We start from the raw sequence: 17,681 nt of genomic DNA, 5'->3' as shown, positions 1-17,681 counted from the left end.
CAGCAGATGCAGCCTACAGTGGATTAATTATTTTCCAACATATTGAAGACAGTACCTTGGAAAAAGCTGCTTTCTGCATGGGTTACTGGGCACAACTTGTCATCCAGTACTTGTGTACAAGAATCTACTGCCTGAATAAACACAGATCAAGTATTTATCATTCCAATGGCATATTCTTTTGCCATTTTAGTCTTATTCAACACTTGCATGTAAGTCTTCAATCCAGGCACAATGTGACCAAGCAACAGCCTTTGAATACATAGTTGAATTCCCCGTTTCAGCTGCTCCACTCTACACAGGGCTAAACAAACTATCCACAAAGTTTAAATATTTACTATGAGAAATGTCGGAATCTTCCAGTTTCAGGTTTGAAGAGGTAACCAATCACCCTCTCCTAACTAAAATGCATTGATCTAGTAAAGATGCTACTATAATCCAGACATTTTTCCCCCACTAAAATCAGTTAATTCTCATGAGATTAACTGTCTAAAGGTTTAGAGAGAAACCAGACAGCCTGCAAGCACCAGGTTTTTGTGTCTTTTTCCTTTAAATCGAGTTGTCCCACTTCTGTGTTGTTAGACTAATGAAAGACACAGAAGATGAAAAAAAAAGGTAAAATACTAAGAAGAAAAAAAAGCTGCAGTTATGCTTTAATTATGTATCTACAGTGCTTAAACCAAGGAACTGACCCTGACCTCTGCTAGAAAGAAGTGGGAAGACAGAAAAACAGAACATAAAAAACCTAATGAATTATCTATGCATAAATTACCCTTTGAGTTCTAACTAATCCACTGCTATTAAGCTCAACATCCACTTCCAAGCAGATTCATGTTTACTGTTCCTTAACACAATCATTTTTACTAAGGAAAGAAAAGCAAGGTTTTCAAACCGGTATTACTATGTATGGTGTGCTAAGGGATTCCATGTTAAAGGTTGTGACAAATTTCTCCCTGACTTCTGTAAAGCACCAAGACTCTGCTGTTACTTTAAAAATCTTTCGGTCCTAGTGCAGAACATGAAGGGAAGAACGGAAAAATATGGAATTTTATACAATGATGGCATTAGCTTGGCTTCCTTTATTCTGAACATCACTTTACTAGAAATCCAAAATAAATTTTAAAAATCCACCCTCAAAAATTACAAAAGGACTGTCGTTAGTCTTGTCTTTATTTATTCCATTAAAGAATGTGCCAATGACCCGATGTTTCAAGTCTCTCTTCTAGCAAAGTTCAGCTCTCAAAAGGTCAAATTAAAATTTTCAGACTCCTGAGAGATACAGTTCTGAAAAGTCTCCCAGTACTTTTACAGTGAAATGCTTTAAGAAATCCTGGCAAAAAACCTGCCTTTCTATTAGCTTCTGAATAGAGGAGCTAAAAATCCTCCAACACTGCCACTCATTTCATTTACCCAACAGGTGACTAATTTTGCCTACTTAAATCAGTGAACTGGTTTTCTTCACATGGAACAGTTTTCCTACTTGAGTAAGCAATATAAACCAAGCCAAGTCTGAACCCTTTAACTTCAACTGACTGGGCTTCACGATCATAAAATACTCATCCTGGTATCCTTTTATTCTGCTTCCCTCTGGAACACCCATTATTGGGTGCAGTTAGCGAGGGGACACTCACCTCAGACAGGTTGGTGCTCTAATCATTTTCTTAGGTGACCAGTCGCTATTTTGCTTAAGTGCCATAGGTCATAATGATCACACAATTCAGTGACAGGAAAAAATATTTTCTCATGAAAGCAGCAGGGACAATAGTGGTTTACTCCTTTTTTCCCATAGCATGGACTAGCTCACAAATAGAAATATTCATTAACAACACTTAATATGGCTTATTTAAATGAAGGCTTAAGGTATCATGACTTGGTGGGTCCTCTCCATGGCCCTAACATTTTCTAAACTTACCAAGAAAGATATCTACACAAATCACAAACAATACTTCCTTTCAGAAAGAACAGTGTAAAAGGAGTCAAATAAGATATTAAGATGCTAGTTTTACTACTTGTGGAAAAAAAACAGTTTTACTATTAATTACTACTTTATTAATAAAACCTTCTTTACTTATATTTGATCAAGGTAAGATACCAGAAGAAAACAGATAGATAGATAGATAGATAGATGAGGTTGCTAGTGACTCATTATTTTCCATCATAAACTTATTGCGCCTAGTGAAAAAAAACTGTTGTAACAATAGTTTTAAAAAAACCCTCTTCGCTTTTAAGGAAAAAGCCATAAAAGAATCAAAATCACCATCTTAAAATTTAAATTCTTTGACTTTTGAAATTCCAGTGAATTTCACAGATTTACAAGCTTCGATTTACAAATAATGTGTTCTGAACTCCTCCTAAGTTAATTGTTTCAAAAAATTGGAATATATTACAGATACTTGAATATAACTCACAATTTTGAGGAAAAAAATCATCATACTACCCATCTCAAAACTTCCCCCTCCTCCCCGCCCTCAAAGTTTCTCCTCTAATGCATACATCTCAACTCATTTTATCTCCAAAAAAATTACAACCAACGCAGACAGGTTCTTGGGAATAACTTATTCTGGCCAGTTTTCCCTCTGCACCCTGTACATTCAACACTTTGATGCTCAGGCATCAGTTGAGTGGTCCCCTATCTATATTCTTTATCGCTTTTCCTTCCATACTCCTCCATACACCAAGACAGTCTGCAGAATTCAACAAAAATCCCAAGAGATGTACAGAAATCTAGGCTTGTTAATGACTGTTTTGCAACATGCCACAGAAGACCTGGCTACTTCAGAAAATGGAGTATCTCTAAAAGTATCACAGAGGGCTTCCTCATTGTCAACATTTCCAATAGTCACTGAAATCAGGTTTTGAAGATTAAATGCAAAGCAGAGTCTTCTGAAGAATCCCAAATGTAAGCAAAGATGTATTTAACTCAATAAATACGCTCTCGGAAGATTCCTAAGAAGAGTTTGATGTCTAAAACACCCTAGTAAAAGCATAAGGACAACAGTAAATATGAGCCTAGCATGCACAAAGCTTGATTAATCCCCATTACAAATTAACGGATTGAGAGACAAATGAGTGCCTATCTTTGGTGATGCATAATACTCACCTCAGGTGAAACAAGCTGTGGAAGTCTTTAACAACATTCCAGAACGAGAAAATAAGCATTAGCAACTAAACTAAGTTCTCTATCTGCGTGATGCGCACTAACCAAGCAGGGTGTAAGGCAGAGGCCTGGCAGGTGCAGAGAAAGCTGGAAGAGCCCTCCAGTTCCTCTGCATGATGAGACCATTCGAAAAATATGTATCAGTGTCAGCGGGCAAGAGAAGAAACTGCAAAATGGCATACAGAGTAGGTGACGAGGAAGCCTCCAAGAGGGAGGAACAACACAGACAGATGAGATGAAAAGCACAACATTACCAAAACAGAAGTCTCCCATAAAACAAATGAAATAATGACTCAAAGAACGAGAAAAACTAAGAAATTAACTCTCTTGCATGGAAAATACTTATTTTTGAGATGCTCTAAAAGGAAAGGTGATCCTTCTGCTAAAATCCTGGCATGGCCCAGAAGACCACTGAGGTTTTAGTCCCTGCTCTTGTAACCTTCCCCACAGGCTCTGGGGATATAAGTTTGTGCCTCTTTCCAGGATGCCACGTAGGTAAAAAAGGAATATTAACACTTGGTTTTTCTAAGGTGTTTGTGAGGATCAATGCTCAATATTAAGGAATTTAGATACTGCTTATTTAATGGTTTTTATTTGTACTGTTTTGACAAATAACTATAAACTGCAAAATTATAGCAAATTACTATTTGGTATCATCAAAATGGAAACAAACGAATTTTTGACATTGTAGCTGGCACACAGACGTCTGCCATATACTTCTTGATTTCATTTTACAATGTGCTGTGTGATACTGCTACAGTTCTACAACAACCACAACATACTGGACAAATGACTAAATTCCTTTGCCTACTCAAAAAGGTGACTTCAGCACAACCTGCATCACCAATCGAAACTGAAATTTAAGCTTACGGTGGGGGGCAGGAGAATAGCAGCATGGATACATTTCGCTCCAAATTTGCCAGGTCAAACACTCTATTACCACCGAGGATCTGACTGACCTACTTTGTGACACTGCATTGCAGCCTGACTTCTTCATTTTACTGTAACAAATGTAACCTGCAAAAATTATTCTTTTTGGTTCATTTCAGCCATTTAGAAATTTCCCTGTGATTTCAGGAACAATAAACCCTGAAGCTTTATCAAACCTCTTGAGAACACCTAGTTTCCTCTTGTTTCAGCTATGCAGCTCTCAAATTTTACTGTATTGGCTTCCAATGCAGATTATGTATTTACCTAAGTTTCACCCAAATTTTAGACTGGTGAAAATAAAAGTTATTTTCCAAATTAGCAACGTGACCACTAGCACCTTCAGTTGTAACAGCACTGTCTGTCTCTGGTTTGTTATAAACTAAGAGAAGAAAAGGATGCACTCCATTTGACTACTCTAGTGACGCAATGCAGAGGGAAATACTGGCTATAATTTTCAGTGTATAAACATAGATGTAAAATCTACTACAGGAGGTAGTGAAGTAATAATGTTACCACTCAAAAACAGAGGTGACATTTTAACTGAAAACGATAACTTTAGCATTATAGGGTTCAGCCGACTAGTTATTTATTGAGATATCATATAATACCTAAGAACATCCTCTATCTTAAGACATTAAATACTTTCAGAACAGAGCAGAAAGCAAAAGCACCGAGTACACAACACTAGCACGTTTCCCCTTAGCCTTATACTACAACCACCACAATAAAATCATCCATATTCATGAATGAGATTAGAAGACTCATGTGCAAATATGTGCTTTAGTACGTGAATCAAGTGCGTTTTTAGGATGGGAATGGGACAAGGAGGCAGAGATGATGACAGTGATGAGCACAATAGAGATTCCCAGGTGCAGCATGGAGAAGTCGGCCTTGTCTTGGACGTGGATAAACCACACTTGAGGCAACACTGAACAGAAGATGTTCCTACCTGACGGGGAGCCGGGCCCTCGGAGCCAAAAGCAGTTCTGGGGAGCCGGTGAGGTTCATCTCCCCAGCCTGAAAGGACACCTGGGAAGCACCCTGTTGAGAAATTTCAAAGCACATTTTGAAACGACGTACGTATTTATGCCTATAGAACAAGAGCTGTATTTATATTTTTGAGTGAATATGTGGAAGACAAAACACATCATAAGTAACACCATCTCGCTGATGGGGAGGACTGAAAGCCCCACTCCAGGCAGCATTCAGAGAAGCAGAAGGGTATCATGAAGTCCCAGTCCTCACACCAGTCCCATCGTGATTCCACTGGAGAAACTGGTGGTGCTGCTTCCTTGTCAACCCATCTAACCTGAATGTCACAGTTTCCCACTCTGAGCCCCCCCCTTTCTCACAATGGATTCTGCAGACCTTGGAAAACCCAGCAGCTTTTTTTGTGTTCTGCTCTTTCTATCCCTTAGTAGCATTTATCTGGTAAAGCCATATTTTCACAGTAGCTTCACAAAAAAATAAAGTTTGTAACTATTTGGCCAGACACAATAGTACAGTGCACACAGAGACCTGACATTAACGCTAAAGCTCTTGAAAACTATTATTTAACTTTCTTTTTGTGATCCTTAGACTCTTAATGTTTGCATTTTTTCCATACTGGGAGAGGGAAAGAGGTACCAATGAGATAAGACCACTGTCAGCAGGTGATATATTAGCTTTAATGTACTGTACTTCATTGCAACCCTTATGGCAATAATGTAAACAGAGCAAAATCTGTAACAAAGACTTTATTTGGAGAGGTCACTTCTGCCAACTCTGCAACAGGAATATAGCTGGAAGACATAAATCTTCAGCTGTCAACACACTAAGAGAATTCAATTCAGAGCTTGATCTTAACTAGATAAAGCCTGGAGTCAATAATTATTTTTTTTCTTGTTGCAGTGGTACAGTTTTCCAGTGTGTATACTTGCCATATCAAGTTGTCTCAAGGCAAAAGGTAGCAATGTTATAAATTCATTCTAAAGAACAACGCCAACGAGATAGGTAATTTAACTTTCAATAAAAGCTCTACACTGTATATTAAAACTTTCAATTGCTCTCAAAAGATGGCTGTACTCAGATGGCTGTAAAAGTTTGGTATTTTCAGTCCCTCAAAGATCCGTAGAACTTATTTTCAGTTTATAAGTATCAAGAGAGTGGGCATGAGAGTGGGTTGCTTTGCGTTGTAAAAAATATTCACGGCCAGCCTTTCAAGCAAACCCTTGTCATATATATCAAGCTGGATCCCCTTTTGGTTGAGACACTGCTTTTGAATTTTTAACATTGATAGAGATTCTCTTTGTGTGCTAATTAGAGCACAAGCCAACAGACTTGGATCCCACTGCAAGACCACGATACCTCACCGAGAGCAAACTTCTGTCACTAATGGAAGAACTACTTTTAAAAATGTGTATTGAGTGTGTGCCGTCTCTTCCCATCACTTTTCACAGTGGAACCACATGTCAAGGAGCAGTTCTTGTTATATGAAGTATATTCCATAGTAACCTCATAAATCAGGAACTCAACCTCGAGCAGTGCGTTAGCAGCAGAAAACTGACACACGGCTTCCATGCGCTGACTTCACTGGGAAAGAAGGTAGCATCTTGATAACAACAGATGCCAGCAGCAGATAAACCTGTTAACAATAATGGACCCACCAAAGCTCACCACTGAAAACACTGGTGCCACAAAGGCTCTTCTTGGAAGCTTGAAAATAGCCAAGCCATGAGCAGATGTTGGGTTGTGCATTAACTAGACTCTCTTTTCTTCCAGACACAGGCTGCAACACACGGCTGCTCAGTGCACGACAGAACTTGCTACTCACGCCTCAGAACTGTTTGCTATTTAAAGCCCCCTTGCAGTGTACGCAAGTCTGCATAAGTTATGTTATTGCTTTATTTCTGGGGTTTTGGTTACTGTTATTCTTGCTGTAGTGAGGTTACGTGCATACTTGTCCTCCATCTCCACTTTTTTGCAAAACAGATTTCACAGTAATGACAAATACTAATGTTATCAACACAATCTCATGTTTCTGTTGACTGATTCACAGGTGTTAAACTACAAAGAACCATTTTTTGATCAACAAGTCTAATGTGATACTGGGAACTAGGTTTGTTCAGTGACACAGCACAAGGTTGGTAAAGGCACAGTTACATTCCAAAATAAGTAAGAGGTTCTTATAAAAAGACAGCAACCAACAGCCTTGTTTTCTGCTAAAGACCAGACCAGCAAAAAGTGTCTTGAAGCTGGTTAACAGGGTTATTACAGATATTAGGGGTATCGGACCTTCAGCAGAGGTCTTCAAGAACAGATTTTAAAACACGGCACAAATGTTTCAAGGCATGTTCATTCCCATGCCAGAAAATAACAGTCCAGCCTTGTGAGGTGCCTGACAGCCCCACGTTTTCACATTTTCATCATTCCACAAGATAAAACTTCTGTGAAGAATTAGAGGACGAAGCTTGAGTTTGGAGTCCATAACTGCAATTACAGCTAGCTTACCTTTTTATTCCACGGCAGGAATTTCGGTGTCACAGCCCCATCCCGCACAGCACCCCCTGGTTTGATTTGAAGGCATATAGTGCTCACACATATCACATATCGCACGCTCAAGTCAGTGAACACAAAGCCAGATATATTTCAAGTCTTAAATGACCAGGGAAACATGAATCATAACACCAAAATGATAACTGAGCTCTCTGAGAATGACATCACAGAATCACAGAATCACAGAATGTTAGGGATTGGAAGGGACCTCGAAAGATCATCTAGTCCAATCCCCCTGCCGGAGCAGGAACCCCTAGGTGAGGTTACACAGGAAGGCGTCCAGGCGGGTTTTGAATGTCTCCAGAGAAGGAGAATCCACAACCTCCCTGGGCAGCCTGTTCCAGTGTTCCGTCACCCTCACTGAGAAGAAGTTTCTTCTCAAATTTAAGTGGAACCTCTTGTGTTCCAGCTGGAACCCATTACCCCTTGTCTTACTGTTGGTTGTCACCGAGAAGAGCCTGGCTCCATCCTCGTGACATTACAGCTCCTGTCACATAACAATCACTACAAACGGACAAATTCATTTCATACTTCAGCATTTAATTAGGAGATCAGTAAATTTAAACAGATCATCTGCTGCCCAACTAGCAGAATGACAGCAAAGCGACAAAGCACAAGACACCATTAGAAGACAATGATCCAGTACACACAAAAATTCTCAATCTCTCGTTCGTATTTTAAAGACTGATTGTCAGGTTTTCGATAGTAGCACAATTAATGACACTGACTCTCCAAATTTGACTCAGATACAGCTGAGAGTGTAACAGATCACAGTGAGACAATTGCAGTTTTCATTTAGGAAATAGGACTAAACTGCAAAAAAGTGTGGTAAAACAAAAGCCAAGAAAGCAGATGCATTTAAGAACAGTGGAAGTTTTCTAACTTATTTACATAGGGATAATTTGAATTAGGCAGATTTTCTTAGTGCTGCAACAAGCATGTTCTTCAAGTTAGGACTGAGGCAGAAAAGGTGGATCCTATTAAATAACAGCCCTCTGCAAACAACTGGAACCCAAATGACTGGAAGAGTCTGATATTCACTACGTGACAGCTCTCAAATGAGGTAAACGTGTACGTGTAACAGTAGAAAGACAGAGGACATAACAGTAATGTTTCTACACTGTAAACATGCACAGTCTTCTCAATTCAACAGTCAGTATGGACATATATTAGCCCCAACAACAAATACACTGGAATCAGTCCTGGCTCTTATTGAGACCACGGAATATGAGAAATTCTCTATTTTTCTTTAATTTTTGACAATGTTGATTTCATAAAAAAACAAAAGAAGTCTGGGGAAAAAAAACCAGGACTTTGACCCTTTTGGACAGAGATGTGAAAGTACTGGTTTCTGGATAGAAAAAGAGAGAGGGGGATACAGACTGGACTGAAACCCATCAAAACAGCTGTTTTCATATCAAAGGGCACAGCCTTGAGCAGCTACCACAGCAAACCCACCAGCCCCCTTGCTCTGTTTCCTCACTATCACTGCGACCCAGAAAACCTGGATTTGCAGATCTTAAAAGAACTGCACCAGATCTGTTTTCTAACTGGCTCTGGTTATAGCATAGTTCTGCATTACATTTTAGCGAAAACGCAAACCTTTTTGCTGAGGTTCTTCTGCAGCAAAATTTAGCACATCCAAGAGCAGACGATACCATCTAGCCCAGTAAGACAGCTTTAAAAGTATTCACGGGCCACCACTGACCATAAAAGGGCCCTAAATCCCCTTAATTCTCCCTGGTAGGCTCAGAATCCTATTCTTAAGACAAGAAGTAAATTTACACCTAGTATGAAACTTCAAATACATCACTTTTAGAAAAACTATGTAGCAAAAAGCATCATCTTCTACTTGGAGAAAACAATCTTACTAAACAATAACCAACATGAGAAATCTCAAAACTAGATAAATTTACAGAATAAGAAGTCTACATAAACAACTGGAGAAAATCCTGCATGCAGGCTATATTTGGAGTATTAAACAGCCATCAAACACTAACACTACACTTGAAGGAAATAAATAAAAGCTAATAACAAGAAATACACATGGTATCTACTCAAATTAGGACTGAAGCAGCCTGGTATACCCAAGGGAAAGTATCTTTATCTGAAACTTTCTTTTAATGACAAAGTTAAAAGTGAAAATGTATGTCTGAAGTTCCAGCTTACAGTATTGTATTCCCTGAGGGCATCAGCTTTTCAAAAGAAAGGAAAGCCATCCAAACCCTGGAGCAGGAGGTCACGGAGCAGGACCACAGGCTGCACAGCTCACTCTCCCTGCCTGGTCAACAATAAACCCTCTTCCACCAAGGTTCAGTGGAAGTTCAGATCTCACCAACCTAACAAACAGTCAGATGTAAGGAAACCTGGGGGTGCAAGGGATGCTCAGTCTACAAATGCAGGAAATGTCTCATCTACTGCTCTCACAACAGACAATTTTAATTACCTTATTTAAAAGTTGAACATTTTTAGCAACACTTCCAGGATCACATGAGCATTTCTGACAGCCAGAATGAGTTTAAAAAGCCATAGTGCTATTTTTAGCTTTAAAAATCAGCACTTTCATAAATATTCTCAAACCAATTAGTCTGTGTTACAAAGTAAAGGTGTTTACCTTTAGTTACAGCAACAAATGCAACAGCTGATGTTGCATTCAGAAGATCCCCAAGACAAAGTAGCTCAAGGAACACACTTAAAGGTCCTTTTCAGTAATAATATAACCAAGCACAGGTTAAAATATGATAATCCCATTTGAACCAAAGTTATACGCATGTTGCAGTGAGGCAGCGCTGTTTGCACGTTCTGGCCAACTGTACAAGTCTGTGTCTCAGAAAGGCTGCTCCAAGGCTCACTTTGGTCTCTTGGGACAAAACCTAAGTTGCGTGTGTACGTGCACGTCTGAAATGGCAAGAATCTTGGTTTGACCACAATAACCAGGTGTCCTGCGTACAAAACTCCCACCACCCTCAGACTGTAAACGCCGCAAGTTTTTAAAATGGTTTAGACTTAAAATCAGTGTGCAGATTCCCCCATTTGGCCTTAAATCCATAATGGGCTTAATCAAAGCTGTGGCCCTAAAACTCTACCTTAAGAAAAGTTATTTTAGCCTGACTCTGCACTTTGTAAGTAATAAAGGTACCTCAAGGCCAGGGAACACTCTGGCAAATGAAATACGTAACAAGTTATCAGCAGAAACATGTTCTTAAAACAGCCTCGCAGAAGGAAAAAAAATTTCTAACTGAGGAAAAGCATTAAAATCAAAGGCTCTGAATAGCTTAAACATTACGCATTGTAAAATACCACCTTTCAATGAGTTACACAAAACTCTCAGTCATTCAAATATCAGATATCACAACAAACTTGGTGTCAATATCTGTGTTTCATCTGCTTAGCTGACCTTTTACTACCTACCTAACATCTTTCTGCCCACACAGCTTCGTGTAACACCCAAACCGACATCCAGAAATATATTTAAGAATGGTTTAGCATTGCAAAAGCATGCGTAACAACACCTCAAAACAATTCCAGATCAATTCTAACATGTAACTTTCCTTTTTTCTTTCTAAATAAGTGTAATTATGCAAACACATAGTTTTAAGACCAATGACAGAAAATTCCGTTGTTCAGTATGCTCTTAAACACTACTGAGCTTGTCCACAAGAGAAGATATTGATCAGACACGCAAGCTGTCATGCTCAAACCAGTGGATTTATAAACACAACTAAATTATCTCCATTCAAAAATTCCTAACCATCTAACATCCCCAAACTATAATTACCATCAATATATCAAGGATGGAAACCAATGCAAAGAAAGCTAATAAAACACTGCTAAACCAAAAGAAAATATAATACTGTTTGTTACTGCACCTTTCTTCCTATTCCAGAGGTCTGCTTGTTTTAAACCACTCTGTCTCCACAAAACATGGTATTTTTAAACAGCTTACAATAGTTCCATTTCACTTACTGATTAAACTACATCATCCTCTCAACTCTTCAGAATGAAATTCATTTGAAATGGATAATTGATGCAATTGTGCAGTATCTACAGACACAATTAATCACTTGCTAAAGATGATTTTCAGGCAAGCAACAAATAAGAAAGTAAGAATCATTCAGCTTCTTTCAATGCTACCAATTGAAACATAATCTCCTGGACTGGTAACGATATTTTTCAACATTAAAACAGCTGTATATCTTCAGATATTTTTAATACAAGTGGATTCATGTTTAATTAGCACAGCACAAAGAAAAGCCATAATATAGTATGGCTTTTAACAACTACATGGCAGTTTCAGGAACCACAACAGCAACATCTTCCCCTCTCAACTACCAATGGATTTGCATCTGAGCAGGATTATTAATTTGAACTCATCCATGCTAAGAGCATTTTAAAAGATTCTGGCAACTCTTGTGCCTAGGTGTTAGAGGACATGTAGATAAATCCTGAGATTCTGCCAGGATATTAACAATGTTTTATTTACGTTTTAGTGTTTTCATTACATTTTAAGGACTGTTGCTAAATTTACTGTCCAGAAATCCATAGGTGGTCTTTTATTTCCAGAGAACGTTTACCAGCACTATCAGCAACGCAAGGCAGTGCAGAAGCAGGTGTTTACAGGCTAAAAATTGTGATTTCTTTTGTATCATCCACTTGGAGACAAAAATGTGTGTTCCAAACAAGCACACAACCTTTGGACATTTGAGTTACTATGGGAGTTATTTGTAAGCATTCCCATGGCAACAAGCATCATTTTAAAAGTTCACTATCATTAGCTCTACAAATGCACACTAATCCCTTCTCTTGGTTGGAAACCACCATTGGGCAATTAACGTTGCAAAAACAGGGAAGAAATTCGTATTTCTGCAAGTAAACCCACCAATTTTTCTCATATCAAGAGAATATCAGCATTATCTGCCCGAGCTTGCCTCACTTTTCTATGCCTCCCAAGATCTTTAATTAACAGAACCTTTTACAAGAGATCCACAAAGTACAAACCTGTATTTTGACTCTTTTCTTATTTGTGCTAAGAGGTACTGGTTGTACTCCTTTAGAAAAGAAAAAAAATAGCTCTAAAACCACTATATATTACATCAGGGTGATTTCTTCATGAAACTATTACTTGGTGAACATCTGAATCTTATCTAGACAGTCTTATGTATGACACCACATCACCATTTCCCCCAGAAAGAGAATCTGGATTTTATTCACACCACACAAAACTACTAACTCTGAACACTTTAAAAAAAGCCCACACCCACTAACACATAATAGAGAACAAAATAAAAGCTTGACAAATACAATTGCACTACCGAATCAAAACTTTCTGCCTTTGCTACACCAATACGGCCTCAATATTATCTGAAAGGCTTGTAAAGAATGTGTATTATCTAAAAGCTGAACGTACAAATGATACTTTAGCCTCGCATTTTTATTCCTTGCAATAAATCCTTCATTGAATTTAGCTGTCTTTTTCATCCAAATGAGAATCATTTATATCTTTACCACCATGACCGATGGCAGCGGGAGTGAACGACCACCGTTTCCAAAATTTTAAAACCACATCCATTTTCAAGGGTGAAAAAGGGACTTCACTAACGATTGTATCTGATACTTTGCTGCTGTCTTCACGAACATCACATAACGTGATGCCTCAAACAAGCTGGGTCTGTCACCATGAATCCATGGTTCTGCTGATTCTGTAACAGCAAGGAAAACCAAATGGTCACTGCCCATCGGCCTGGTGAGCACCACTCACAGCCTGCCAGAGCCCAGGCTAAGCTTTGTCTTGGATCAGGAATCTCAACTCATTGCTTTGGAAATTAAACAGCAACATCAGTAAGATGCTGTAATGGCAGAAGAATTCTCTTTTATCTCAATTTAGAAGTCACTGTCATAGCCATATTTAGGTCAAGAAGACAGTCACTTCAGTAACTAACACCAGCTGAGCCTTTGAGAAAAGACAGAGCTGATTCCATTTCCCACATCTTCTCAGACACTCCTTTTTGTGACACACCATGAATCAGTGACAGCCTGAGCCATTCCCTGTACCAGGAACCAGGGGATCACACTCACGTCCCAAGATGCCTTCAAACCAGCAGTGCTGGCCCAGTTCTACTCTGCTCCTCCTGAGCTGGCTTTGCCACTTACAGTGTATTACATCAGGTTTTCCTCAGTGTGCAACATACATTAGTAATTACTAGTTATGTTACTACTATTCCTCATATGGGATTATCATAGTGAAGAAACAGCACGGATTAATCAATTAGCATGGATTCATTAGAGAAGAGATGAAAGATAGGGCAATGTAATTGTGTTTACTGAACAATGGATGACAGTATGCTTAAAGCCCAGGATTTCTAATAATACACAGCCACCTAGTACGATATATACATAACATCATGAATATTTAGAACATTCTCACTGCAGAACTCGAGAGGCGACAATCAAAATGTGACTCTGCATGTGCAAGTAATGCTGGGACCTGAGGAATGTGTAAAAAGCACACGACAGATGCTGAAGTCAGATGAATATTTTAGCTTTGACTAAATCTTTGTAGAACAGCTACATTACTTCCTACAGTCCAGTATGCACAGGTGCGTTTGCACAATACAGTGGCCAACAGTGTAAACAGTCAAAGAAAAAGTCACCAAGCCATGGGAAGCAGAAGAACACGAAAAAAACCAGCTTGCTTTTCTACTTAAACATGACAGAGCCCACTCTCTATGAAACAAACAAGCACACAGGGAAGCTTAGAAGCTTTTTCTCCAGGTGTCCAAGATGCACACCCTTCACTGCTTGCCCTTGTCACAGGTTGAACGTTGAACATGAATACCGAACTCCCAGACACATCTCACGTTTCAATATGTAATCCCCTTTAGGCACTAATGCAATAGCCACACGCCTTCTTCTGTGGAATGCTGGTATACAGACCAGCCAGTAATGCATGTGGATACCAAGAGATGAGACAAGAATAAATTTCTTGAAAATATGGAGCAGTCGAGAGGTACTGAAACACAGCTTCTGCTGCACTCTCTTTAAAAGGATGAAGACTAAACAAGAATGTAAAAGGTTACAGAGGAAATGCTCTGCTATAAAGCTAAGGTAGAGAACATGCCTATCATATTCCACGAAACCAGAAATCTTCACATAAATCACAGCTTAGGGTCCCATGAGAGACCCAATCCATGGCATGACAAGGACTTGAATGCTCTCAGAGACCTGCTCATCCAGCCTTTTCCCAAGACGCTTCCACAACGTGCTAAGGAACCACAGTCTGTGATTAGGGTGGAGCTCCCTCAGCCTGGAATGCAGCCCTTGAACACGACATACTAAAAATTACATTGTCTGTTCAGATTAAAGGCACTTTCATTCCTGCTGGGAGTTAAGTATTCCTCCCTAACTTTGTGGGCTCAAAATTTATTTACTTTTCAGAAGATTCAGGCCTTGAGTTAATTAAAGACTTATCAGCTTGCTTCAGTCTAAGTGGCTTATTGGTAACAGTCTGAGCATCATCCTGTAGACATCTCATCTTTAACTACTTTCTCCATACTTCTAGAGATGTTAAATTCTCAAAACATTTTTAAATGTTTTTATTATATATAGATCTGTATAAATGTGTGTGTATATACGTATATGTGTGCGTATATATATGTGAGTTGCAGGTGAAGTTCTTCCAAAATCATATCTGGTCACAAAGACAGTGCAGAAGCCTCCCAACATATCTTAGTACAGGAAGGAATTACTTCTCTTAGAAATCCTACTCTCTCCTTGGCTCTGGGCATTCTCCAAACCAAACTGTCAACCTCATTCTCAACAAAACCTTCCCAACCCTGTGGCCAGGGAGCCATCATGATGACCTAAGGAAAAAAAAAAAAAAAGAAAACCACAACACATTCTTGCCAGGCCTCTATCTGACAGGTAAAGCCCAGACTAGAGATGGTCCTAAATTTCTCTTCTGGCGTACTTTAAACATAACTCTAACAAAGAACTTGTCAGAGGAAAACCAGGTCATCAGTCTTGAAGATGTTTCTAAGGGACCATTAGAACATCTTAACCTAGAGAGCATCAAACAAGTGAATAAGGGTTAAAATGTTGACTGAATCTCTTCAAGGAATTGAGAGTTGCCTGCATCCAAATGGAAAAAAACGCACTGCCCTACATAAAGCCCTTGATCTTGATCCCAATTCTCAATGGAAACTAAGGCAACTGTGTAGCATTTTAATTCTGTGCAACTGTATACAAAATCTTATTTTAGGATCTGAAATTACAGGCACAGTGTTACCCTGAATATATGAGTGGATATTATTAATAAATCTGAGTTGACTCCTGTGAGCCAAGACATGACTATCACTGGCTTATCTTAAACCTAGCAGGCAATTTAAACTAGAGACGGATCACCTGAGAGTATATTGTTATTTCCAACAAATCCTTATGAATCATAATGGTATTTTCAACCTCTCCTAGGATTTGTAAAAGTCATCAGAAAATAACCTTTCATAAAATGATTTGGTTTCCTGTTAATTATTAACTACATCTTGAAATAACAGCACTGGTTTGTAAATAATTTGATAGCACTAAAAATGGCACTGGAAGAAAACAGGGTTTATCACATGGTAGAAAAGTGGGGTGAACAAAATATCTTAAGCAAGGATGTATCAGCATATTCATTGGGAATAAAACAGAGCAGCAATAATAAAGCCATATAGATGAATTAAGCTCAGGATATTATACCAAGCACAGCTTTACCTACAGATCAGATTATGAGGGAGACAATCTTTTGCTGTTACACCTCTCGCAACCATGATTTTTTCTTTTACCATTTAAAGAAAGTAGGCAAAGGAAATGACATGGCCTAACTTCATTTTCACACTATAAAGTCATGTTTATTGACAGAAATTGCTTTTTTAAGGTTACAGGTGGACTTAATTGCACTACAGTCGTTGACTAATAGCAGTGTCTTTAATTCCAAGAACAAAGGTCACAGAACACATTGCTGTTGCTTAGGTGAGCACAACAGGGTGACACAAACAAACAAGTAATTCTCCAAAAGACAGTAAACAGCATGAGTTATCAATTCTCTTATTTCTTGCATGTGTCCCTGGACAAACATGCCTGTTTCAATCCAATGCGTGTTTCTTTGCTTCGGAGAAAAACAGGAAAAAAGTGTGCCAAGAGAAGTGCTGGTAATATATGGTCTCCCAGTAGAAATTCTCAATTTTTTTGTTTATTCCCATTTTTAAATAAACATTCTCTCTTATAGCAATCATTTCCTAGAAACAAAATATCCTAGAGGCATGTTTAGCACGTCAAAGCAGAGGGAAATAGCTAACCTATCTCCTTGTCTGACTTTATGGAGCTCCATCATCTCCTAAGCATAGAAGATGCTCAAGCTGGCTTCAGATATGTAAAAAAACTACATGCTGAGACAAAATAGCTCCCCTATTTCCAGTTGTTCAGAACTCAGACACCAGAAGCATAGCACCAAAAAGCAAAGCAAATCAAGTCCCAAACTGCATTTAGTTTGTGCCAATTCAACTACTGCTCCTTTCACAGTCAGGTCTCAAGCAAAGCAAATCACTTCAAAGCGCTCCAGCCAGTTACCAAGTACTCTGTACAATAGTGAACCCAGTGAGACACACAAGGATGTTACTCATGTTTGCAGATACGCAGCTTTAATTTCAGTATTCTATTCAGTTCTGAAGATTTCTAAAAACATTTTGAGGAGATATAAAAAGCAATGTTTTCTTTCTTCTTTTTAGGCCAAGAAACTCAAAATTTACACTCTCTTTTTGTATTCAGAGGATACTCAATCATGGTCAGCAAGGCTGGACAACTGAAAGTTTGTTTTACAAACCTCTAGTTTCAGCTGCACCGCTATGTCCAAGACTGCCATTTTATTATGGTTCACTAAATGAAAGTATCCAACTAGTACTGTACTTCATAACTGCCTTGGACTGAGCTGTTTGCTCCATTACCTGAGTCAGTTTGTCTTGGATAAGAGCACAAAACAGAAGAAGGTGAAGCAAACTGTAGTGAGAAGCTGCTTCATGAGCCGACCCAG

General features: G+C 38.8%; 1 protein-coding gene across 4 annotated transcripts in view; it reads right to left on the bottom strand.

The window, feature by feature from the left end:
* The window catches only part of PARD3B (par-3 family cell polarity regulator beta), a 377,310-nt gene that overhangs the window by 216,550 nt on the left and 143,079 nt on the right, over nt 1-17,681 (bottom strand). For all 4 annotated transcript variants that reach the window (XM_065637273.1, XM_065637270.1, XM_065637271.1 and 1 more), the window contains one exon: nt 5,034-5,125. In XM_065637273.1, the coding sequence (XP_065493345.1) occupies nt 5,034-5,125 (92 nt within the window). The remainder of the gene's footprint in view (nt 1-5,033; nt 5,126-17,681) is intronic.

Source organism: Caloenas nicobarica, chromosome 6 (assembly GCF_036013445.1).
Source record: "Caloenas nicobarica isolate bCalNic1 chromosome 6, bCalNic1.hap1, whole genome shotgun sequence".
In the NCBI taxonomy this organism is placed as follows: domain Eukaryota; kingdom Metazoa; phylum Chordata; class Aves; order Columbiformes; family Columbidae; genus Caloenas; species Caloenas nicobarica.
Note: the sequence above shows the minus strand (reverse complement) of the source record. Positions and strands in the feature narration are given on the sequence as shown.